Source organism: Serinus canaria, chromosome 2 (genome assembly GCF_022539315.1).
Source record: "Serinus canaria isolate serCan28SL12 chromosome 2, serCan2020, whole genome shotgun sequence".
In the NCBI taxonomy this organism is placed as follows: Eukaryota; Metazoa; Chordata; class Aves; order Passeriformes; family Fringillidae; genus Serinus; species Serinus canaria.
The window spans coordinates 109,562,956-109,586,936 of record NC_066315.1 but is presented as its reverse complement, the minus strand read 5'-3'; the positions used below and the strand labels follow the sequence as shown (position 1 = coordinate 109,586,936).

Genomic DNA, 23,981 nt, shown 5'->3' with positions numbered 1-23,981 from the left:
CTTGTCACCCAGATGCTGCCAAAATGTCTCCTTTTTTAAAAACTTGCTTTGAAATATTTTGTTTGAAATGGTGAACGAAGTATGACATATATAAAATGAAATAATAAAAAATATAACTCAAAGCTTCTTAGTATTTTGCTAACAAGGAAAGAATTAGAACTCTGCCCTGTTGCTAAGAAGTCAACAACAATGGCTTAAATCCACTGATTACCTATAATTTTCTTATTTTAAGAGTAAAATGTATTTATGAATTAAAGACTAATGTGCAAACAGCAGACCTATTGCTACATGTACTCCATAGTCAGAAACTTTCTGTCACCTGCAGACAATGGTATTTCTAGACTGTGTGCCTCTATTATTCTTGTAATCCCACTACAGAACTACTTTAATGAGAAAGGCTTTATTTGAAGCACTGTGTGATCAGGCCTCAGTCTGACCTATTAGTTCCTACAGAAGGGCTTTGCAAGCGTCAGCTCTCTAATAGCTGAAGAACTCAAGAGGTAACAAGACTTGGTCAACAGATATGTACAATACACAACAGCTTTCTAATTTCTCTTAAAAAAGGTCAGCTTGCCTTACATTTGAGTTGTCAGGTCAGTTTGTAAAATATAGATCTGATGAACCTTACAGTGAATACAGCAACTGAATAACAGAGACTTTCAAAAAATGTTTCCAGAGTGTTGGAATTCAAGACATCCCTCTAGCTGTCCTAGATCGCCAAGACCCCTGCCAAGAAGCTCAGAGACCCTAACACAAAGCCCAAGACGCCTGTAGTTTAATTATGACCCATAGAGCAAGTTACCAACCTTATATGAAGATCTGCAAGCCACGAAAGTATAAGTAAAATAATAATTAGTTTGCCACAAAGTGCAAAATAGATTTTTGAAAGTTTTTAGAATAAGACTTCAGAAGGCAAGATGGAGGGATCTGGGTGTGTCCAGCCTTTCACCTTCTTCTTCTTAGCCTCCATCTTCTGGGTGATGTTGCCACTTTTAGATTGGTTTAGAGTAGAAACTCACTGTCTAACATAGGTGATAAGTATTAGAAAGGAATTGTAAATATTGTACACGTAGTTTTTAGTATAAAAAAATAACACCGCCGCGGGGGCAGGCGGGATGCCTCTGACTGTCCTGCTGAGCAGACCTCAGCAAGCCAAGGGAAAGAATTTTATGGATAAGATACAATAAACAACCTTGAGACCGAGAACTGAAGAGTTCTGACTCCTTCGACCGCCGGGCTGGGAAAAGAGACTTTCTGACGTATTTCGGGGTCACTACGTCCAGCCAGAGTCCCGAGAGCAGAAGCCGGGTGTGAGCCCCCCTGGAATGCCCGCGCCCCGGCGGGGAAGGCTCCGAGTGCGAGGCAGGCACAGACGGAGTGCGAGAAGGCAGCAGCGCCGCCGAGCCCGCGCCAGCCGGCGGGACGCGCCGCACTCGCTCCTGGCGGGCCCGCCACAGGATGGCACTCCTGGGTGTGTTTTAAATGCAGCACCCTGGCTCCAGCCTTTAACTCTCTCCTGGCACAGCGTCAGGAGAGATAGTGCGGATCAGAGGCGGTGCGTGCCCGCCGCTGTCTCCCGCAAATGGCCTTGTCTCTGTGTTTAGTGGAGACGCGGCCGTGTGCGTGTCCTGCACGGGCGATCACAGGCACACAGTGCCAGAGCCGTGCGGTGGGAAAGGCAGAATGTCTTCATGTTGGATGCCCTCATTACAGTGATAACATCTTCTCCAGCAGTATGCTTCTTCAAATGCCATGTCTGACTTATACCACATCTTCCTTTCTTCAATAGTTTCCTTTTCCCCCTCTGATACAATCGCTGCCAGCTCCATCCAGCCCCCCCCCAAAACACTTTCCATGCCACAGCGGGACTACAGCTTGCTTGTCACTGTTACGAGCCAGAAGCAACCATAGAGGGAATGCAAATGTTAACAAATTGGGTTATTTACGGTTTTCATTAATTTTGAACCAGTGCACGTTACCAGCTTAAGGATACAGAGTGTTATTCCCAATCTCATATTAACTGCTGTTTCCTTTAAAAAATAAAAAATAGCTTGTGATGATAAGGGAAAATGTGATTTAACAGTTCTTTACAACAATTTCTTACCTAATAGCTACAGAAAACAAGTTGAGATTACATTATCAACCTTCAAGGTTCAGTCATATCACAGAGGTCAATGAAAAAGAACGAGCACCTATTATACATTTAGAACTGCTTGAAAACAAAAGCCCTCCTTGGCATATATCCTGTTTTTCAGAGTGTGATCCATGGTTACTTTGTTTTCTATAATATTATTTTAAAAAAATCATTTAGGCAAAAATCAGACTGTAAACAGCAACAAAGTACAGAAAATTAATGAAAGATGAATCTTGCACTTTCTTGAATATAAAAGATGTGATATTTTACATATATGCAAATTCTTAACCTGATCGTTATTCTATTACTTTAAATATTTTCTTATGTAATGTGGACCAAATTTGACCCATAACATTTTCATCTATTAAGAATAATTAGAGAAGTTCTTAAGCTGAACTTAATGCTAGGGTAAACAGTCTGATACCACAATAGCATTTTTCATCCCCAGAGCAGAAGAGACATACTAAAGACTAATACCACATGTTTCCCTCTTCTGAAGAGTTTGGTTCAGTCCAGAGGGTTCCTGGGACAAAATCCCTGTAGCAGCTTCAGCTATTGAGAGTGAGAGCACTGCTATGCAAGAGGACACTCATGCGACACACAGGACTTTGGAGAAAAAGCACCTTATGTCTGAAGTCATAAGGACATTTCAGACTGATGTTATTTAACCTTTTGCTGAGATTGGTAATCAAGTTGTTAATTACTGTCATGGGTTCCAGCTTTCATAGGTATTTAATAATGTATTACATTTGAAAACAATGCAATTTATTTGCCCCAAAATCTTCTGGAATATGAGCTATAAGCAGCTTGGAAAGAGGGAAAGATGGATCCTGGTATCTGGAATATCCGTTCCTGGGATATCGATTTCATTTGAATAGGCAGCCTCTTATACAGAGAGACTATCCAGAATATTTGACTAAACTCTGTTTTTGTTTCACACAATCATTCCAGATTTTCTCTCCTGACATTACTCACATTCACAGCAATGTCTTCTGCCAGAGTGGGTCGGTGCTCCATTTCCCCAGCTGATTCATTCCCTCAGTAACCACGACTCCCAAGCCAGAAGGCAATTGCAGTGTCTCCCCTTAAAATACCATGCTCTAAAATTTCCCATCTCTTGAGAAAATAAGGACTAGGCCAAGGAGAAAAGTTACAGCTGATACAAACATAGCTCAACAATCAGCCACGCTGAGAAAGGCAACAAGACTGCAGAATGGGAAATGGCAGATAAATGAGATTTAGGTGAAGTTTTGCACATCCATCCTTCCCCCTGTGTGTGACAGAAGCTCTTTAATGATGTTGTCAGGGCCCCTAGATGGAGTAAGAGTCTCGATGTACATGGCCACTTATCTGTCATCCTTTGTTTTACACACTCAGTCCTTAAAGACATCCTGCAAATCCAAGACAAAATAAAAGAGTTTCAAGGCAAAATATAGATGAATGAACTGTGTAAAATTAAACTTGGGGAAGATCAGGACCTTTACAAGAGATGCAGTATGATACTAGTGTCAACTTCATTTATCAGAAATTGAGTTCAACCTCCTCAAACACTACACACTGAGAGACTGATTCATTCTTTCCTTTGTGCCATAGTGATGTCAATGAGTTCAAAAGAGTAACTTTCAATTTACTCCCTGTCAGGAAAAGAGACATCCATCTATCCATCCACATGGACCAAAGAAAAGGCTGAGCAGACAGAGAACTTCTGTGGAATTAGCCTACACTTTTCTCAGTTAAAGGCCAAACACTCTGCTAGAAAACCTCTGCAAAAATAGTATCACAAATACAACTCAGTCTGAATTCAGACTAGGAGTGCCTTGATTCAGCACAAGGAAAAAGGCCTCTGCAAAGCCATTGTATATTACAAACATTAATGTCAGGAAGCTGAATGTTCATAGTATAGAGACCCAGGACTGTATTAATAACAATACCCACTGAGGACATTATATTGTGCAGTCTCTTCACACTTATAAAAGCAGGAAATTATTTTTATAGCCAACATCTCCTGTTTTCACAATGTGTCCTAGCATACCAGATACTTGCTGTATGAAATCTTCCACTAAGACTTAATGAAAATAAAACTAGATGCACTAAAATATGATATAATGGCTAAGTTAAAGCTTCTCTCTGAATATTCTGGGTATTATAAAGTTGATCTATATCAATAGAGTAACACAAACTTTTAATGTAACTGAAAACAAAATGAGCATGCAAAAAAAACCACTCATTGGGAATTACAGGAGAAAATGATAAAAAAATTACATCTGGTCCCACATTCTGATTTTCCTTCTGGGGACTGTTTCCTTCTGAAGAATCCCATAATTGCTAAGAACATTCACCACTGGCTGTGGCTTGCTTCCCAGTGGGCTGGCTCCACAGTGGGCTTATTTGTAAAAGTTAGTGGAGACAGGAATGAGGAATGGCTGGAGACAGATCAGACTTTCTGTGTCAGGTTGGGATGGAGACCACTGTTTAGGCAGGAAGATGGTGCAGACTGTGTGGTTAAGGTGGAGGAAAGCTGTGTAGTACCTACTCATTCTCCTGAACTGACTGATGGTTTAAAAACCAGGGACAAAATTCCAGCAAAATTCCCAACTTGGCAGATGCAATGGAGAAGGAGTTCAAAAACACAAGGAATTCAAAACAAACCTCTTCAATTTATTTACTGGAAGGGTTGCTAAGCATTGGAACAGGCTGCCCAAGGAGTTAGTTGATGGAGTCACCATCCCTGGGGGTGTTCAAGAAATGCCTGGATGTGGTACTAAGTGCTTCGGTCCAGTTGACAAGATTGTGATGGGTCAAAGGTTGGACTTGCTCTTGGAGATGTTTTCCAACCTAAATAATTCTGTGATTCTGTGAATGCAGGGCTACAACACACAAAATAGTCCAGCTTATCATGTCAGGAATTTTCAAGTACATAAAAATTGTCCCTTAGGTCTCTACAGAAAACAGGTATGCATGGACTGAGCTCATGTATGACTCCTCAAGAATAATTGCTTTGAGTCCAGAATGGAGACACAGGGCTTCAAGGAGAAGGTCCTTAGGAACAAAGGACCACAATCACCAAACTCACTGATAACTGCTCCAAAGATGACTTGTTAATTCTTTCCCCCCTTGCCACATAAACAGGATGTCATACAGAAAAAACCCCGAGAGAATGACCTGTACATGACAGTCACACTGCTTAATGCAATCTGATACATTAGGGAGGTGCTCATGTGACATCAGGGCAGACCCAACAAGAGACCCTAACAGGACACATTAGAACAGCCCAAGAAAGGGAGCAAAGGCTCAAGTGTGAGAGAGGGTTTGCCCAAAAAAAAGGTTCTTGGAACCAAGAGAATACCAGGGAAAGAGAGAGCAGACAAGGGAATAAGGGTCGCAGAGAAGTCAGAGATAAAGCAAATGCCACAGATAATGACATGAAGCTGAAGAAGGGACAGGGAAATAGTGAAGGAGACTTAAAAACACAGCTACAGATTGAGGGGAATAACATGAGGGTGAAAGAAGAAAAAGCTTTCACACAAAGAATCAGAAAATACAGTGATTCTGTGATCACCAAGGTATTGGTTTGTTTCCACTAAACAGTATGTCTACATATATTTTGCAATTTTTAGACTGTCTACAAGATTACCAAGATAATAATAGTAATAATAATAATTAATAATAATTTTTCTTTTCTTTGGAAGTATTTATTAAGAGGACCAATGTGAAATAGGATACAAAAACTTTCTGGCTTGGGGAAACTAAGCCAAAGGCTGCCAGACAAAGGTGAGTGATGCCCATTACCAGAAGCAGATGTTCAGAGACACGAGTGGGGAACAGAACAGACTGTCCAACCTTACGCATTCATCAGGAAAGCCATCAGAAATAGCACAGTGAATGGCAGTCTTCACAGAGTTCAGGAAGTCAGCAAGAGGAGATTTTCAGCTATGATCCAATTACAAAAGCTGTCTGCATTCAGGCAGAGCTGTGCCACCTGTGTAGCAGAGGGCAGCATGTAGGTATACTTGTGACGTGACCTAGGCCACGTGTCTGTCAACTTCTGACTTAAAGAAAGCCAAATCAGTCATTTTCCTCTTTAAAGAACAAAATAATATTAGCTGACAATCTTCTGCAGCTCCTGCTTTCAACAGGAGTGGAAATCATGGGTATGTTTGAAAAATCAATCTCTAAGCAACTGAAAATGTAAGTTTTAAGGTAGATATCCTTGTTTCACTCCTTTTGACATTAAAATTAATTCCAATATCCACTAATAGTTCTTGTCTCAGTCTTGGATGAGACAGACTTGCAGTGGCAGCCTTTAAAAGCAAATACTCAGGGACATCAGAGATAACACAACCCTCTTATATAACAAGAGTACACTTCATGCTAACACTGAAGAAAAGGCTGAACAGCAGTCCCTCAATGAACATGCCAAATATCCAGGTTATATGCCAGCTCTCTAACAGCTATTATGATTGTCAAGCATATTAATAAACTTTTACAGTTGAAAGCAAAAGAAAATCTGAACCTATTTTCAGGATATTGTGCTCTGAGTGAACACTTACAGATTAAGGATTTGTCTGCAGGGAATATGCTAAATCAAGCCCTTTTGAACTTTTGATTAAATAATTGATGCATAATGCAGAATGTATAATATATGCATCCTTTTTCCATAGTTGCCTGGAAACCCATATGGAACAGTACTAGCAATTCCAGAAGCATTTAAGTCGTTGGTGAAGACAAAGGAACAAAAAAGTTTTAAAAATCATTAACTCATCTCTCTTTCCATTCTTCAAATACTGCAGGATACCAGAATTAGTAACTTACACAATGGTATCATGACTCTTGTAACACAGAGTGGCTTTTCTTTTAAAGCTGTTTCTCTTGGAGCCATGTGAATAATGTTACTCACTGTAAGGGAACTTGTAAGACTCAGCTTTCATTAAAATAGAAAACAAAGAACACAACTAATATTTCCAGTCTCTAGCTATAAGTAATAGTAATAAGCAGATCATAGAATATACAAGGTGGTCAACAATGAAGAACAAAAATAGGAATGCAAAATGGTAATTTTCTTTCCAAATTATAGGATTTTAAGCAAATCTCATAAGACTGATCACTCAGGGTTTAGAAGAATATGAGACTCCCATGATCACAAATTCAAGAGGCAGATTGCTTCAAATTGCAGCCAAGCAGACCTTTTGCACTTCTCAAGTAGGCAACACTGCTTGTCATTCAGTTTGATTGCTCTGTGACCCAGCCTGAAACTATCTTGTGCTTTATTGCTTTCAAAATGAAATGAAAAACAGCATAAAACCCAACAATGAGAATGGAGCACTAACCATGGAAACTACAGGGATGAAGGATTAAATTATTTAATCTAAACAACTCTGTAATCATCATAATTTGAAGTCTCTGTTTCTGATGGTCATCCTGAGTAAAAGAAAAAGAAGGGCAAGCACAGAATTGCATGGGCTGTACAGTTCTTGAGATGTGAAAACAGGACAGTGACAGTGAACATGTCCTGCCATGGCAGGGATCTTCACAGGATTCTTGTGCCTTTGCACACTTGTTGTGCACTCTGTTTGAGAAAAGAGCTTTTGTACATTTGTTGTGCACATTTGAGAAAATCAATACTCACTGAGTCAAAGGATAAATGTCTTTATAGTATAGAGGCAAGAGGTCTTGTTTGAGTAAAGAGAGGCAGTTACATGGTCCTAAATCAATCAACATGGAAATATGAAGGATTTGATGGTTAAACATCTATAGGACAGACTGGAACACTTGTGAGTGTCCTCTAGATTTGTGTTTAGGGAACTCTTTCGGATGTGTCAACTTGGTGCAGATTTTCTCATGCAGAAGAAGAAAGTTGAACCTGGATGTCCTGTTAACTTCCTCAGCCCCTGGATAACACAAAGGTCACATACCATTTTCAGTGAAATCAAGACTTACTTATCCTTTCCTTTTACTACCAGTACCAGATAATGTGACTTTTCATTTTGTGGTGAATGGCGTGTTGAATGGGATGGGATAAAATGATACATCAAGTGTCAGCCCAGCATAGAAAAAATACAGTCAACCCCAAGCCCTAGCAATTTTATTTAGGTTAAATCAAATAATTTTTAAAAATTGCTTGCTGTGATGATGGGGGCCTGTAGCTCATACAGGCTGATCTCATCATTTCATACTCAGATAGTCAGTTTCTAGGACAAACCCATTTTCAGCAGCTTGCTGTAGCATTACAGGAGGTCTAAGAGTACAGACAGAAAAGAGCTTTAAGAAAAGCACCTAAAAATAATGTAATTACAGTAACTGTCATTCATTTTCACTAGGAAATTATTACATTTCAGGAGGGGAGAAATTATCCTCACTTAAAACAAATGTAAAAAGGCAGATCAGATGAGGGAAGCACCCAAAAGCTTGTATAGAGATTAAGTTGACATGCCTACATGCCTCAGCTTGACTACACAAGCCCAGAGGAAGCAGAACAAAGGGAAGGTGGAGGTGGAGGAGACTGCCTTGGACACACATAAGGTTTCCATCACAGTCATGGCAGCTGTGCTCCCTATGAATAGAAAACAAACCCTGCACTACAACCTGGATAGGCCAAAAGAATTAAACAACAGCAACAAAAAATCATTCACACTGAACAATATTAAAGGGAGACACAAAGACACCAACACCCTAAGGTGTTGAGATTAAACTGCCAGAAAAACAAGCTCCCTTTTTGTCTGCTTTAATTAATCCACATGTTACCATCACCAGCACAGCTTTTGATTCACACTTTCAACTGTACATGATTTATTCTGATCCAGGTAAATCAGCAAAATCTGCTTTTGCTGTCACAGTCACAGAATGATCTCACAACACATATAGGATAGTTCATCAAGGACAACAGTAGTTTTCCAGCCATACAGTTCTGTATTAGTGAGTGATATTTAATGCTATAATGGTTTTGATTATGGTATGTTGTTATGTCCTACTCCTGGTTGTCATCATAGCCCAGAGGGAATTTGCATGTGAACATGGTATTTCATCTCAGCATGTTAATAAATTCACTGAGAAAGAAGTATTAAAATAAATCAATGGCACAATGATCCCTGGGAAAAATTATAAATTGTGGGTTTGGTGGTTCCAGATACTGGTGAAATTCGAGAGATAGGTCTAACTGCTGTCATTGGTCTTTCATCCTTGTTTTAGGAAAGCCTAAGATGCTTCTGTGCCTGGATGCCATGGATAAGCAGCAGCAAATCAACCTTGCCAAGACAGCATTTTCCTGGCAGTAAGGGGTGCTGAGCAGGAGTTGTGTTTGCTGAGAATGTACTCAAGAGCTCCAAAACCTGCTCCAATGCACTTGCAGCAAAGTAAAGGACAATACTCTCCTGTTTGACTTGGTGAGAGCAACATTGGTTCACAGGGTTTTCAAGTTCTGTGACTGTTTCAGACCTCATGGTGCTCACCTGTAGTTTTTCCATCTCCCTCCTTGACTCTTGCAGTGTGCACTATCTAGGACCACCTTTGAAGCACATTTAGAAAACCTATATAGTAAAGTCAGCTATTCCCATTTGGTACATTTTGTACAGTACAGACTGGAATAAACATGCAGCATGTTTCATCAGGTTCCTGTACCTGCTTCCTAGTTGCTTTTATTACCCCAAATAATAAAATTTAACCTCAAATTATTAGGATGCTGCTATTTCCAAGACTATATCCAAAGCCATCCACCAGTAAAATGGCCACAGTCAGCTCATACACTCCTAGCTTTACATTGTGGGATTTAAAGATGACATAATCACCAGCAACGTGTTCTCCAAGGTCCATCTGTCCACAAGTCTTCACATTAATTTGGAATATTCATGCCCAAATCTCAATATTTTCTCCAGAATTTAGTATTTATTTTATTTTCTTTCTTTTTTTTTTTTTTTTCCCCAAAAAGGCATCTATGTCTTGTGCTGTATTTATAACTAAGGGAAGACTATTGCTATTGCAACAGGTCTATTGCTACAGGAATTCTGCAAAGCAATCAGCAAGTAGTCTGCAATTATCTCTTTCTATTCCCATCAAAATTACCTATATTACCTACAGAGTTTCTCTTTTCATTATTTCCAATTTTAGAAATTGTCAGTAGAAATAAAAAGTATAAAATTAGTTTATATTCATGGTGAATTAACAAGGTTTCCCAGCTTTTAGGATTTCTGCATTCAGAATTTTGCATGTCTCCTGCTTTTGGGATTTTTGTAACACATTGCATCCCACATTTGGGCACTTACCAGATTCAGCACTGTGGCAACAATAATTTGTAAAGATTTTTATTATTTATTTGCAGTGTTAACTTAGGTAAAGAGGAATGCTTAAATTTGCAGGAATTTTTCTTTGAAAGATAACATCAGAGATTTTTCAAATTTATCTACTTTTTTATGAGTGCTTAAGAAGAATTTTTTTGCTTTTCTAAAGAATAAGGCTGGACTAGATTAAATTCCATCCTGTTTGACAAATAATTTAAATGACTGATAATGATTTTTTCACACCTTGATGATTGTATTTGAACTGTCACTTTAAAATGCTCAGAGACATTTTTATAAAAGAAGCACTTTCCACAAAGAGAGTATTTTCCCAAAGTTGTATAGAATTGTCAGAAAGACATATAATTGCAATTTTGAAGACGGTTGGCTAAATATCTGCAGAGAAATCGTCTTCTTATGAAAGTGAAATAATTTTACAAAGCAAAATATTTGATCAACAGTGGCAGTACTCAAGGTGCAACATATATAGTCATATTCTGGTAAAAGGTGGTAAATAGTCATATTCTCTCTTATTTTTACCCAGATAATTTACCTAGTTTCAGGAGAAACTCTGCAAGAGAGAATGGCTCTCCGAATATGATTTTTGCCCATTGCACACTGCCTTCTTTGCCAGTAAAACCCAGCCTGCTGCTGAAGGTTTCAGCAAAAAACTGCTTTTGTACTGAGAGAATTCTCAAAGGGAGGCCAGGAGATGAACCTGTGTCTGCATTAAAGGCAGCAGAAACAAACAGTGCACTGTGTGTGATAAGTGAAGCTGCCTGTTAAATGATATCCCATGCCTGCCTATGCTAATGGGCACCTCCGGGTAAAAAAGATGGTGCTAATAAAGCCTCTGCTCTGCTTTCCTTGGAACAAACACTTCTGGCACTCAAAGCAGCTCTCTGCTTCCATCCTCATACACCTTCAGCCTGTAGCCAAGAGCAGCTCTCAGCCATTTGTTAAATTAGCTCTTTAAAGGAACCCCTCAAATACAGTCTTTCCAAGCAATTTTTCCCCAGTAAGTCTGGGCCAGTGTGCCAGGGCAGGGCAGGAGGGCACAGCTGAAAGAAGACAAGGATGGCTTGAGTGACAGGAGGTGCTATGCACTGGGAGTGGAGCAGAACTATCTTTTGAGCTTTTTTCTTGTTATATCCTACCCTAAATGAAGCAGCACAGATGCAGCAGAAAGGCTTTTTCCCCATGACCCCTTTTTCTTTTTTGTCTCATTACTGCTGGGTAGTGCATAATGACAGTATCTGTAGGAAGAAAAAAACCCCAAAACAGTAGCTGATATGAGCCAGAGGTCTGATATTAACCATTTCAAGGGCAGTGCTCAGTTGGTGGGTCTATGTTTAGCAACTCTTTCTTGGGCAGCCATTGCTTGAATACCTGCCAGGTGAATGAATGACTTCTTTTCTCATTGATAAGAGAAACTCATCTGGGAGAGCAGCAGTCTACTCAAAACAACGAGAAGAAAACTATACTTGATGGTGAAAAGACACACACAATCCAGCATGTTCCAGCGCAGCAGGCATTATTTCTAAGTTGCTCAGAACCTAATACTTAGCATGACATTTCAAGTTTCTCCTTTTACTTCTTTTTCCTTAAGAAGAGAGTGATACAGTATAAATCTTTAAACAAGATCAGCAAATTACTCCTCCTAGGTTATCAATGGAGACCAGAAGCTAAGTCCCATCCCTGAGCTACTTGGCACAAGCTGGCAAACTGCAGAGCATCTGCACTAATTCTCTATGAGGAGAACCAACAGTTCCATAAAAGCAGATCACAGTTCATAAATAAGAGGCACAAAATTAAAATTAACAACCAATATATTTTCAGCCAGACAGACACTCCCAGCAATGAGGCTATTGTTAGCCCTTGGGGTTTTTTCATTTGCTTTGCATGCAGTTGCATACATACTTTGCTATCACCGTCCATTTAATTGGATACTTTTGTCACCTCAGACTACTGTATTCTGTTACCATGAAAATGAAGTGAAAATGTCATCCTCCTAAACATAAGATTTAAAAAAACCCCAACTGAATGGAACATAATAGCATCTTTCAACACATTTGCTCCTGAATGGGAGAAGCCAGCTGCTGGGCAGGTACCAAACCCCCCTGGGTTTTGTGTCTGGTAGACTGCTTATAATGTGATACCAAACCTTCAATTCATGCTTCAGCTAAGGACATATTAAAAATATGAGAAGTGTGCTACCAAAGTGATTAAACAATCAGCTCCGTGGCTAATAACACAGTAAATACTCTCCAAAATATTTTCCATTACAAGTTGGCCTCTCCAGTATGTTTGGACAGCATAAGATAAACATTTCTGTAACACAGACAGATGTAACCCCAAAACTAGGAACTTAACAGGGTGGTAAATTTCTATCTACAGTGAGAACTTTTTAACACACTTACCACTGTGTGCAGGGCAAGCATAGCCAGGTTGTCATTCCAGTCTGTATGTGAGGACTAAAACCCACCTGTTTTCTCTGTGTTGGTCCTCTCCCTGCTACTACTGCTAGCAAGAGTGCCCTTGGTTAGGGTATTTTTTAAAGTTGGTGTGGAAAGGTCCAGTAAAGCACATTTACCCAAATCTGCCCTTTTAAGTATTTGCATACTATTTTGGATGGAGAAGGAAGGATACACTCCATTACAGATTTTAGATGTATTTCACCTTTAAAGCACACGGCACGTGACTGTGCTAATAGAAAATGCAGCTGTAAAGGGAAAACGACTGAATCTCAGAAGAGAAGTTTAAAAAGGTCACTAATCAAGTGGGAAATTTCCTAATAAAACCTAGAGGGATTAAGACAGATATGCAGAGATTACAAGCAGGTTCGCTCTCTCAGAAGAGCTGCATTTAGCTGGCCTTCTGGAAATAGAGGGGTCTGACCAACATTGCACTTACTTTGCTGCACCCTAAATAGAAGAGGACTAAAAGCAGCACTTTTTTCTCACAGAGCTGCTATAAAAGCATTTAATTTGCAGGGCCCTGCTGAAACTCACAAATGCTATTTCACAAGAACATTGGAGAATGCAATTAACATACTTATTAATTAAAGCTGTGGCCTGCATGCTGCCCCACCCTTCCATGAGTGAATCACTGGCATATTTGAGGCAAGTTCCTTACTTAAACAGGTTAATATTTGAAATCTGCCCAGGCACTCTGATTAGTGTCCTTTGCAATGCCACATCACACAGCCCGGGTTCGTCAGTGGTGCAAAGGACAGACTGCAGAGTGCAGTGGACAGCTTGTAACAATGGCAGGTGAAAGAAGTGCTGGCATACTTACAGTTGCATTTCTTCTGAACAAATCGAAGCTTGCATGCTGTTCGGTAGGTGGACAAACGGATGCGATCCAGATCCTGAGCCCCTAGTGGAAGAGAATAACGGTGACATTTGTATGGAGTATGACCTGCGTGTCCCTTTGCTAGCAGGGAAGCCAGGGAACAAAGAGGACACACGAGCTGCCTCAGTTTAACAATTTTCAAGGCTCTCTCCTTTGCAGAAAGAGTAGAGAGGAGTGAGGAGTAACAAGGGGAATGTCAGGAGCTACAGTGTTAAAAGAATTTTAGAAAGGAAGGCAAGGAATAGTCAGCCCACTGTGTCTGTCGCTTTGAAGAACAATCTGGTCAAGCTGCAGGCTAAAAGACACACTGGCCAGGCTCCAACAGCAGGGAAAACCTCAGTCAGATTTTAATATTCAGCAAAAAAAGCTCATAACAAATATCTTTAGCTGACATGCCACACCAGGGCAAGGTATTGCTAGCAAACCAAATCAGAAAATTTACTGTGCTGTAACATGAAGACTCATGGCCATCTGCAGAAGGGGGCAATGACAAGGGGTGTGCAGCCTTTCTCCACTTTGTAGATGTATGTTCTCTGCAATGGAGACCTCTGAGAGTCAGCTCTGTGCTCTACACAAAGCTTGGCCTTGGCTGCTGCAATGTAAAGATCCAGTAACATTTCCAAAGCAGCTGTCCAAGAGATGGGAACAAACTAAGTGGCAGCAACTTCGCAAACAAGGACAGGACACAGGGGCCAGTATGGGGGCAGAACCTGGCACCGTGTCCAACAAACTCATCCAAACAAGGTACAGTCAGGATGTAAGAGGAGTGGAATTCAGCCCTGCTTCTACACAAGCTTCCTAAACGCTCTAAGATTTCTCAGCTGAACTGCTGAACATATGGCAACGTTGGCATCTGTAGCAGGATACTCTGTCTAAGTGGGGTTAAAACAGCTCAAATTCTCTCCCATTTGCATAAGTTATCAGTGATGGATGGAGAAGGTGGATCATGTTGCTTCAGGTGTTCAGTAATGCTGAGACCAGCCTGACTCCACAACCCCAAAGCCAAAACTTCTGGGGACATGAAAAACAGTCATGCCTGACAGAAATCAGCCCTGGTGAGGATGTGGCACACAAAGTTCCTGATAAAGGAAGCAACAAGTGATAGTACTGATAACTTATCTGAAGCTGCTGAGCTGTCAAGGGGAGCCTAGAAATATCTGACTGACAGTCAATCACTTTATATTATAAAAGCTCAGTTCCATTTTTTAACGGCAGGGACTTCTAACTCTTTCCTTCTGGATACATATGTGGCAATTCCTCCCTTGTCTGGGGACACCCCTCAAGGCTATTCCTTCAGACCAAGTGGAAGAGATTTGCCCACAGTGTTGATATGGGTGAGTAACACCAATCTGTACTTAATTAATATTAAGCTATTTTTGAAATAATTTATTTAATAAATAGTGACCAATATAATTAGTTATAAATATCTATACTAGCTGGTAAACAATTTTGATTAAAATACTTTAGTTTGTTATCATTATCACCAATTTAAATAAAGATTTATTTTATTCCTATATTTGGTTCACTATCCTTAATCCTGCATGATGAAGTCATATAAAGTATCAATCACATCTATGTAATGCTTAAGAAATAAACTCTTGACCAAGTCTGGGACTAGAACTGGATCGACCTCCTCTCAGACTGCTCTCTCAGAAGTAGTTTCCAGAGTGAGGGGGATCCTTTCTGCACCTTGTGACTCAGTTGGAGGGTTCCTTCCCTGATAAATCTTGCCTGAAGCTTCCACTCTGCCTGTGGCAGCATCACTCACCCACACTTTCTTAAACAAGGTCATCCTTTGGACCCAAATTTTTCAAATGTGCTCTGGCCTATGACATGAGAATGAGAATGATACTCTCTATTCTCCCCAAAGTCTGCTCTTTTCCTGACCAAATTCTCCCACACCATCTTCCCAAGGCTCCAGCTACTCCCTTTTCCCAATTACACCATCTGCTCCTAGGAGAAATTACCTTTGACTACTTAACATCAGGTATGGGAAGTATTTTTGTGAGTTTTTTCCATCATATCCTCTATTGTTAAAATTATACAGGTTTTTTTCCTTCTCCATTAGTATCTCATTGACAACTTTAGGGAAATTTCTTTGTAGGTGAAAGGGAGGATAAAGCTTGCAACACTAAGCTTTTCCTTTTTAACAGGAAAAATAAGTAAAATTAATGTAACTTTTTCCCTCTTAACTTCAGTGAAAGCTGTCAATAAACTTCCAGTGCTCCTTTATAAAACTTCAGCCTTTTAACAAGGTTTAAAAAGCGAAAGCAAAGTGAGACTCTGGCTCATTGAGCTTCTGAGGTTGCAGTAATAATCCTAAACAAATTCGTAGGCAACATTGCTTTTTTTTTTTTTTCTTTTTTAATATTTGCACACATAGTGGATGGTGTTATTTTGATATTATCTGGGGAGTAAGTGTTGCTGATAAGACCCTGGAACAGACAATTTAATTTTGTCATGATTCACATTTTGCCACAGTCAGAGATCTATTTGTCAAACGACTTCTGTAGAAAAGTGCCATCACTTACGTGATGGAGAGTCCTGATAAACAAATGCAAAGATGTCCAGGACTGAGCACAGCAAATGAGACAGCAAATTTGTAACTTCCCTATAGGATTGCCAGTGGCCTCTCCTTTCTTCTGCCTCCTGGCAGTGCCTCACTCTGTTTCCTTTGAATATGCTCATGTCAAGTAACGCTGTTGGCAGTTTGCAAAGATAACAAAGGGACACGCTGCAGCTTTGGCTGCTGTTTTCTGCCTGGATAATAAGTGCCAACAGTGATGTGCATTTTGAGCTCTTCATCAGAGTGGATATACCTGGGCATGTCAGGTCAGACTAAGTAAGAATAAGACCTAGTGGCTTGATGGCAATAGAGCATTTTGAGTTATAATACAAGCTTTAACCACAGGACTCTACAGAAGGTGATAATGATTATGATATCAATTCACAAATGTTTGTGATTTGGAACTAGAAGGATGCCTCTTTTGAAAGAAAGGAAACAAAAAAGGCTGAACTGGACCTCTCAAAATACAGGGAAATCGCTAATTTAAAGTCAGAATCAAATCCTTCTATTCCTTGTTCAGGACAAACTTCTTACTTTAAAAGGCTTGAAAAGTTGGATTTCTTTTTTTCTTCTTCTTTTTTTTTTTCTCTTTTCTATCTTGTGTAGTCTGACCCACTTTGTTCAAGTATTGTGGGGTTTCAGTCACAGACTTGGAGATGTAGATCCCAAGAGCCAAAACCACCGGTAAAATCCTTTATATTATGAATTTTTCTTCCTCTGATATTGGCAGGTTGTGGAGTTTACCTATTACCACAGGCTTATGCCTATCAGAATGTTGAGAAGCTTAACATGGCCCACAATATCTAGGGCATCAGGAGCACCTGGTTTTGGTTACACATGTTAAAGTGTGGGCTTGCACACAGCTGAATGCAATCCCAGGATGAATTTTGGTTTCAGTGACACACACCCTCCACACACAGCGGTATCTAAGGGGCTCTCAGAATGCAAAGTTCAGTGTTTTATGAATATGGCTAAAATATACTTAGTTTTTCCACAAAGACTTAATATTTTCCCCTCATTTTACCTAGTTGGAACATCTAGTTCTCTGTGTACACAGGTAGTAGGTGGAGGAACAGAGGCAAGCAAACAGAAAAGGGAAGCACACGTGAGCTAAACCAGACTGAAGTATGCCAAAATACTAAAATGTGAAAGAAGAAAATAATAGACTATAACTACTGGTGCATAATACAGGAAAATAGTCCCTCCTGTGCCTCCAGCTGCTGATTTTCCCAATACCTCCTTAACTCCTGCTAAACAATCCAACATCAAAACAGCCTTCAAAACTGTGGAAACAAACCATAAATTTTCACAGCAAAGTTCTAAATATTTTAGGAGTATTTAAAACTATTTGAAATTAATTGTACCTATGTCACTGACTTGAGCTGATAAAAATCAAGGCCCCTCTGTAATTATAATTAAAACTACAGTATGTTCTGCTAATGGACAAATACATTTTTTGATTCTGGCCGAAGTACAACACCTCCCTCCAAGGTTCCAAGGTTCTGTACACAAGAGACGACTGAATCAAAGAATATCCTGAGTTGGAAGGGACCCACAAGAATCACTGAGTCCAACTCTTGGCTCTGCACAGGATACTCCCAAAAGTCACCCCATGGTCTTGACAGTATTGTCCAAATGCTTTTTGAGCTCTGTCAGGCCTGCTGCTGTGACCACTTCCCTGGAGAGCCTGTTCCAGTGCCCAAACACCCTCTGGGTAAAGAATCTCTTTCTAATACCCAACCTAGACCTCCCATGACACAGCTTCATTCCATTTCTTCAGGTCCTGTTACTGGGCACCAGAGAGAAAAGATCAGTGAGAAATATTCATGAGTTACAACAGCAAGGGCTGTGTGACACTAAAACAATTACAGGGCACAACAGAGCTAGTGGACACTGTGGAATGGGCCAAACCAGTTCTTGGTAGGCCATCCGAGTGGGAAGTCTTTAATTTGGAGAGCTCAGATGTAGGGCTCACACACACTGAACTCACCAGCACACACCTGGCCTTTCATTATGCACAATAACTCCAGTCCCAGGAATGCCCTGAGTCTGCCACCAAAGATCAGGGAGATGCTCTGTCACAGCTTACTATGAGGCAGGGGACAAACAGGAAGCTTAGTAATTACACAAAAAACTCAGGTAAATCTAGTGACAGAGTGACAGTCTCAAACTTGATACGTAACAGAATTTCCTGGAGAAACAGTGGATTGGTTGTAAGAGAAATTAGAGATGACTGTCAGAAGTGCAGGAACATTGCTGGTATGGTATATCCCTGACACACTATCATGCAGGGAGCACAAGACTTCACGAGGAACTACAAAAATTACCCTGAAGTGGGATATGAAGTACAAGAGTCCCTGTACTGTGTCTGGCTGAGATGCAGTTAACTTTCTTTATAGCAGTCTGCACGGTGCTGTGTTTCAGATCTGGGGCTAAAATGTGTTGATAGCACACCGCTGTTTCAGCCACTGCTGAAGAGTGCTTGCACAGCACTCAGGCTTTTCTGTTTCCTACTTTGTCCCCTCCCAGGGATGTCTGGGCATGGGCAAGAGGCTGGGAGGAGACACAGCAAGGACAGATGCCCCGCCTGGCCAAAAGGTTAGTCCACACCATATAATGCCATGCTCAGCAATAAAACTGGGCTAGGGAAGGAAGGGGGTGGGGAGTTTTGTTTTCCAAGGCAGACACTGTTCCATGAGTGGCTGGGCATCAGTCTGCTTTTAGGAAGTGGGGAATAGCCACCTTTGCATCACTGGCTTGGTTTCTGTTGTAATTTTCTCCCTCTCTTTCTGTCACCTAATCAAGTCTTTATCTCAAGCAATGAGCTTGCTTGCTTTTGCTCTCCCTATATTCTCTCCCATTCTGCTGGGTGAGGGATTAAACAAGTATGTGGGAGTTTGGCAGCTGCCTGGGGTCAACCCACTGCAGATACCTCCAAAAAAAGATGTAGCTTTTGGAGACCTTATCCCTCTTCATTGCAACCTGTGTGCTCCATCATCTTAGTCTTAAGAAAACTATGGATTAAAATAATTCAATAAAAAAATCTGATGTGGAAAACTCCTCTTTCCTGCTTTGGTCAAATCAGCCCATTTTTGTGCAGTTTTGGTCTCATGATATTCATTTGTGCAACGGAGATCTGAGGTGGCAAGCTTGCATAAATTTTACTGACATTGCATAGCAACTGGCTTGGTCTATCACAGCAAAACATTTCCAGGAAGTACTTACGCATTTCTGCAAACAGCTGCCTTCTTTCTGCCATGGTATTTCCTCTTTTCCCACAATCTTCAATCATTCTGGAAGACAAAATCATGTGAAAACATTAAGCATTATTCCCAGACTGAATATACGTACATAAGCATCCAAAATTGCTCCTGAAGAACCTTGGAGGTTGACTGGTGCTCCACGTGTATCCGATGCCTTTTGCCAGCCTCTCTGTGGCGTGCTTTGTGGAGAACCTGGCCCCCAAACTGTCCTCCATTCTCTGGACTCTGCTTTCAAGCATTTGTTCCCCCTCCCGCCCCTCTCTCCCAAAGGCAGTGTTCAGTTTTTCTGCTTGATGTAACTAACTGGCTTACATAACACAAGCTCTGAAATTCATTTTAGGTTTTCTTAAATAAGGAATCCTCAGTTTAAATTATGTAAGAGAGAAGAAATCATAAAAGATTTGGATATTATTTTATAGTCTCAAAAACTACATTCTAGCCAGTTCTGTGTGGAGGAGACAAAAAAAACCCCCAACAAACAAAGCAATTAAATCTCTACTCCATAACATAATACATGTTATTTACCCAAGCAAGCACTCTCTCAATATTCATTCAAATTCAGGGCAGTGTATCTCTGGTAAAATGAGTTTCACAAAAAGGCTCAGAAGTAAGAATATATTTTCCTTCTGTTTTCAGATGAAAAAAATCTTTTGACTATTTTGAAGACCACTACTGCTGGATAGAGCAGAGAGAAAAGTGACAGGTTCTCTCACAGCCAGCATTCAAACCATAAAATACCAGAGCTTTCAGAGTGAAGACAATCATCTTTAGCAGCACTCAAAAAGTTAAAACTAGTGCCAGCATCACCACTTCCTATGGGTAATTACCCTGTCAAACCAATATCCTTTCCTGCCAAGTCTGGTTAGAACTTCTGACCTGCGTTTTAACCTCCATCCTTATGTCAACTAGACTGTGTAAAATAACATCACACTACCTAGGTAATAAAGGAGATGTTCTATACAAACCTGCAATCAAACATACTGCACTGTATCCCACAGCAAACCTCCATATGTATACAACAGGAAGGATAAAAGTACTGGATGCTCATGTCTACCATCACCAAAGAACTCAAGACAGAAAACCAGTTTCCTTTTATTTCACAAAGACAGAAAGGCAATCACATAAGAGGTGTTTTGTTGTGGGTTTTTTTTTTTCCCCCTTTCAAACTGCACAGCTCAAATGAAGTGGTGGCACATTATAATTGCCTTTTCCAAGCAGCCTATTCAATTCTCAGAGTACTGATAAAGACTCTGCTAAAGTGCTATCTATGGTGGATGTTTTGTGATGTGAGCAGCAGGCCCACTAGGAAGTGGACAAAGGGTATGGATGCAGCCTCTTTGCAGGGATATTCAAGTTCAGCTCATACTCAAGTACGCTCCCATTTGTCCAGGAGTGACAGGGATGTGTGTAGCATGGCATGGAGTCTGAGCTAATAAATCCTCCCTTTCTGCAGAGATAACAGCTCTCAGGATAGTGCTCCACAGAAGTGGTCACTCAGCCTTTGATCTGAGGTAGCTGGTGTCTTGGAGGTGGTCAGGGAAGACTCAAACCTCCCAGCAAAACGAGATACCTCAAAATATGCCAGGCCCAACTAACATCTTAATTAGACAGCAAGAAGTAATATCTTTTTTACATGAATCAGCCTTAAATCTCTTCCCATAAAAAATTAAAAGCAATATAATTCCACTAATGATGGCTTGAGCTCCCCACTCCTTTCTGTTTCTAATGAAACTCATCGGAGGAGACAAATTTGCCATGGGAAATGACCAGATCTCATAGGACAGGTGAGTTAATAAAGCCCTTTGAAAAGACAATATCTTTTACTAGGCAGGGCAGTTGAGTGAATACTTCAGAGCAAACACAATTTTTGATTAATATTTATTGCTTGCAGAGTTGGTTATAGGCCATCTTCATTTTCTCTGACTTCTCCTATATTCAGCATTATTCCACAATGTGCAACTTGTTTTCAGACCACATATTACCTGTGTTATTTGACTGAGATTGGGATAATTTGACTTTGGCATAAGGATGACATCATCTTCCACTTCTTGACACAACTGACACTTAAATCTTACAGATGTTTCTCCAGTCAATAATTTGCCGTTTTCATTCCACCAATGTTCTCTAACATTTGTGAAGTAATTACTGCTCTCCGAGTGATTGCTACAAATTTTATCAAAAACATAAGGGTGCAACTTTATTCTCACTTGCCTCATATTGACACCTGGAGAAAAATATTCCTTAGCTATTGCTTTTAAATATCTTGCAGAGCATGGAATGTGGCTCACCTGTGACCTTATTCACCATGTGGAAGAATTTTCCCAGTCAAAATTTAGTAACAAAAAGTATTTTTCAAATCATGCAAATTGCACAGCATGTTTTCCACTCCCATCAGAAAGCCTGTTGTAAAAGTGTCCCTTCAGTGGGGGGAAAAATAATAATTCTTTAACTGTTTTTTTGTTTTCTGCAATTCATCCTCCCTTTTAGTGTTTATATCTCCCCATATAAAAACATTCCCTGGACCTGATCATCATTTTTCAGAATGTCCCATTATCTTCTGAAATTGAATCACCCTTTTCACTGCTTGGGCTTATGGGGATGACCAGGCCTGACAAATAACTTTATATTTATAAACACACAACCTCAGGCTTCCTCAGAGAAGGAAGGAAATTCAGATTTGTGTTTTTGGAACTCTAGCACTAGATATTTTGCAGATTTTAAAACAGCCTTCACCCAAATTACAATCCTAAAATTCTGTGTAACGGGGTATATGCTGTTAAGCTAATGGGAACATTAGTGGTGGCAGTCTTTTCAGACAGATACATTCCATCCCTCTTTCCTGTCTTTTCCTGATAGAAAAAAGTGATAGATGATGCTCATCTACAAAAGTACTGGTACTTCTGAGTCGCCATTGACAGGAATTCACTCAGCTGCATCTTCCAAGCTTTTCACATGCATTTTAACTCCAGAATGTGCTACAGCCCAGGCTCAACTAATGCCATTGTCAAGGTGCTGGGCATCTCCCTTTTCAGCCTTGTTCCCTGTGACCCAGCTCACGGGTACACAGCTCTACTCTTCAACTCCGATTACAGACTCCTGCCTTGAGCCCATGATGTGCCCACCCCAGACCCTGGGGCTGGCTCTGAGCTAATTAACTACAGTTGTGCTCCAGCATTTCTCAGTTTGCTCACAGCACAAGTCACATCACAAAAATAAAAAGTACAATTTGTTCTTCACAGGAGAAAAGCAAATCACAAAGCAAATGTGCTTTGAAAAACAGAACACATTTCCAGAGACATAATTTTGAAATATATTAATTACCATATACATTTCTTATAGTAGGGATTAGATTATATTTGTCTTCTATAGATTCCTTTCACTGTCTTCTTCCCTTCACTTTTCTTCCCAGGAAATACCTCCTCCACTGCAGGTAAGAACACCTATTGTGCATCTAATTAAAATTCTAGTCACAAGCTAATTAGTAAAGTACCAATTAGAGTGGGATTAAGGCTTCAGTGTATTACAGACATTCCAAAGCAGAAATCTTTCCAAGTGTGAAGTTTCCAGCCTCTGAAAAAGATACTGTGAATGTTTCATTTTTACCCATGTTCCAAGCTGAAAACTTTTATGACATTAGTAGTGCTAGAAAGAAAACTATAAATAAACAAATAATATAGTTTGATTGGAACTATTTTGACTACAATTTCAGATTCATGCTTATCATGTATCAGAAGCATAATTGGTCTATTTTTTAATATATTTTACTGGTTTATAAAATGTGGGTAGGAATATCATGTAATATGCATAACATGAGAACTAAATGCCTCATTTCTCTTTCCTTTCCTGTTGTGCTGCTTGGATTATGAGCACTGCAATAATCTTTCTCCCAAATAAGTGTTTTTCTTGTTTCAGTATTTATAGGGTAAATAATATCTTTTATTAAGCCCTACTATATGTCATTCTTTTCATAAATAGTATATTTCTATTCCATTCCATTTCTCCAGCTATGTCTGTGCCTGATAAAAAGAATGCATGCTACATTTAAATCATTAGCTCCAAAAAAACCTATCTATCCTGGTTTAGGCCGGAATACAGTTAATTTTATTCCTAGTAGCTGGTACAGTGCTGTGTTTTGAATTTAATATGGGAATAGTGTTGATAACACACTGTTGCTTTAGTTGTTGCTCAGTAGTGCTTACCCCAATTCAAGGACTGCTCAGCTTCCCAGGCTCTGCCAGTGAGCAGGTGCACAAATGACTGGAAGGGAGCATGGCCAGCACAGCTGACCCAAAGTGGCCCAAGAGATATTCCACACCTCAGAGCATCTTGCCCACTACATAAACTGGAGACAATTGGCCAGGAGGTGCCAATCACTGCCCAGAGATGGGCTGGGCTTT

The 23,981-nt window shown here is 40.1% G+C and overlaps 1 protein-coding gene across 12 annotated transcripts in view; it reads right to left on the bottom strand.

The window, feature by feature from the left end:
- The window catches only part of DTNA (dystrobrevin alpha), a 222,501-nt gene that overhangs the window by 78,467 nt on the left and 120,053 nt on the right, over nucleotides 1-23,981 (bottom strand). For all 12 annotated transcript variants that reach the window (XM_050971128.1, XM_050971124.1, XM_009102816.4 and 9 more), the window contains 2 exons: nucleotides 19,547-19,614; nucleotides 13,699-13,779 (listed from right to left, as the gene is read on the bottom strand). In XM_050971128.1, coding sequence (XP_050827085.1) covers nucleotides 13,699-13,779; nucleotides 19,547-19,613 — 148 coding nt within the window. In that variant the 5' untranslated portion in view covers nucleotide 19,614. The remainder of the gene's footprint in view (nucleotides 1-13,698; nucleotides 13,780-19,546; nucleotides 19,615-23,981) is intronic.